We start from the raw sequence: 2477 nt of genomic DNA, 5'->3' as shown, positions 1-2477 counted from the left end.
AAACACAGCCAAGACAGGCCACTTTGTAAAGACTAAAGGTCAGTTTTAAATTATTGGATACGATAACATGAGTGCACGTGTGCCGCATCATTTTAACTTCTGTATTGTTAGCTAAGCATGGCTTAAAAGTCAATATAATAAAAATAATAAATATATATAAAAATATAATGTTATGATATTTAAGATATTTAGTCTAAACATTTATGTTTTCATGTTATAATTTGTTGTTATTCTAGAATGAAAGAGACATAATTTATATTTATTTCCTTATTTTTTTTATGGTGGTTGCGAGATCAGTCAAATCTACCGAACCCATACATAGATTCGTTACTAAAAATAACAGATAAAATATAAAGTTTTTTCTTAAGAAACATTTGATAATGATTTGGACATGATAAAGATTTTGCATGTGAAATTCGAAATTTTTTTGATGCATAAAAGTATTTTTAATCCTAAAATGAAAATTACTTTGCATATTGGATAGGCAACATGCAAAAATAAAATAAAAGGCATTAGATAAACATTGCTTTACAAACCTTAAAACTTAATAAAAAAATTGTATATTTTGCATATGAAACCATTGTAATGTTTACTGATAATATGACAAATTTCGTTAACATACGCTTACTAATTTAAAATTTATAGCATGAAAACTATTACAAGCACGGGGTCAGCCCGAGGGACCAAGCCCATGTTGAAAGAGTTAAGGAAAACAGTTTCTCAGATACATAGGAGTAGACATACTGATACCAGGTACATGTCTGCACAGTTTCACAGTAGTAGTAAAAATATTTTTATTGCCTTCAATCTTATTTGTTTCCAGAGTTATAAACTACAAAATCAGACCCCTCCATGTCAAGCCCACCCGTCACATCTTCTCTTTCACAAATTGTCTACAGTTTTCTCTGACTCTTTATACTACATTATTTATAACCAATAGAAAGCCAAAGTTTTATCTAAGAAATGATGTATTATATTATGTTGTTTTCTGTACAGAGACTTGTCTATTTCAATTCTAGACAAGCTTTATTCCCATGGGAAACACATCAATAAGCTTAGCTGAATTTGAACAGCTCTTGCCACATAGTTAGAAAGCCTTAAAATTATGATAGTTATATGACATTGTCTGCTTTTTGTGTGTTACTATTCTGTGTTCTTAGGTATATTATTTAATTAAATAAAAATTTAATTAGAGTAGCAGTACCCTTAGTATAAAAAGTAAGGTTTAGTTTTAACAACAGTAGAGAGTAAAAAAAAAAGAAAAAGAAGACCAAATAAGACTATATTTCTTGTTTTTCATGTGTATTGTTTATTATTATTATAAAAGTAACTAAAATGTAAAAATTTGAAACTTATTATGTTAGATAAGGTAAGATATAGAAAAAAATAATAAAGATTTTCCACAAGGTATGCTCATATGCAGCTTTTGAGTAGCTCATGCATTATGTAATTGGACAGGTTAACATGAGCTACACCTTCGCCAAGTGATTTACTACTTTTGTGGCAGGATTGTTAGTTAGACACAGTTTAATGGGCAATAAAAGAATAAAATCTAAGTAGAAACTGAGTTTTAAGCTATATAGAATAAACAAATGTAGTTAAAATTTGAAGTCATTATAGAAAGATAAAAAGATAGAGTTAAGGTAGAGAAAATAATAAATAAAATATAAAGTTTTGCTGAAAACAAATGTCTGAAATTTATTTAGTACGTTTTAGAGATTATGCAAATGAAACTCACCAATTTTTAGATACAGAAAAATATTTTTAATCTTAACATGAAAATCACTTTGCTCTCGGAGCAGTCAACACTTTGACTCCATATATTCATGGAGAAATTTTTAGTAAAACTATCTCATTAGAAATCCTGATTTTTTTTCCACAAAAGACTTATAACATTAACTTAAAGCTTGCAAAATTTCATGGAGATACACAAACCATATTAGAAGTTATAGTATGGAAAAATCTAAAGGTCAATTTGGTGTCATGAACTTGGTCGAACTTACCTAGTACGTAGTGAGACTTAAGAGGTTAATCTAACGTTTCTTAAACATTTCTAGCATTGTAAGTATGCAGACATACATACTGCTGTGGCAATGGGGGGGGGGGCTTTACTGAATTGATGCAGTTAACAAAACTTTTGGACTAAAATGATCAATTAAAATTTAGGAAATGATATGATTTATAATGGAATAGATTAAAAACTACATAGTTACTTACTACAGGTAGTGTTCCAGACAAAATTTGACGTCGCCAGTCTATGAGTTCATACATCATATTCCTTATTGTTTCAAAGTGAGGATTGTTTGTCTATGTAAAATAAAATATAAATATATTTATACATTATGAATCCTTCTACTTCTTGCCTCTGGTTTCTACCTGTTTTCATGCAATTAACAAAAAACTATATTGTTTACACAAAACAAATCTTATAACTATATATATATATATATATATATGTACATTTTTACTAAACATTA

The 2477-nt window shown here is 28.3% G+C and overlaps 1 protein-coding gene across 1 annotated transcript in view; it reads right to left on the bottom strand.

Moving 5' to 3' along the window:
• The window catches only part of LOC106462881 (dedicator of cytokinesis protein 1-like), a 128178-nt gene that overhangs the window by 91249 nt on the left and 34452 nt on the right, over nucleotides 1-2477 (bottom strand). Inside the window, exon 5 of the mRNA XM_013922847.2 lies at nucleotides 2218-2307. Coding sequence (XP_013778301.2) covers nucleotides 2218-2307 — 90 coding nt within the window. The remainder of the gene's footprint in view (nucleotides 1-2217; nucleotides 2308-2477) is intronic.

This window comes from Limulus polyphemus, unplaced genomic scaffold, assembly GCF_000517525.1.
Source record: "Limulus polyphemus unplaced genomic scaffold, Limulus_polyphemus-2.1.2 Scaffold1274, whole genome shotgun sequence".
Classification (NCBI taxonomy): domain Eukaryota; kingdom Metazoa; phylum Arthropoda; class Merostomata; order Xiphosura; family Limulidae; genus Limulus; species Limulus polyphemus.
Note: the sequence above shows the minus strand (reverse complement) of the source record. Positions and strands in the feature narration are given on the sequence as shown.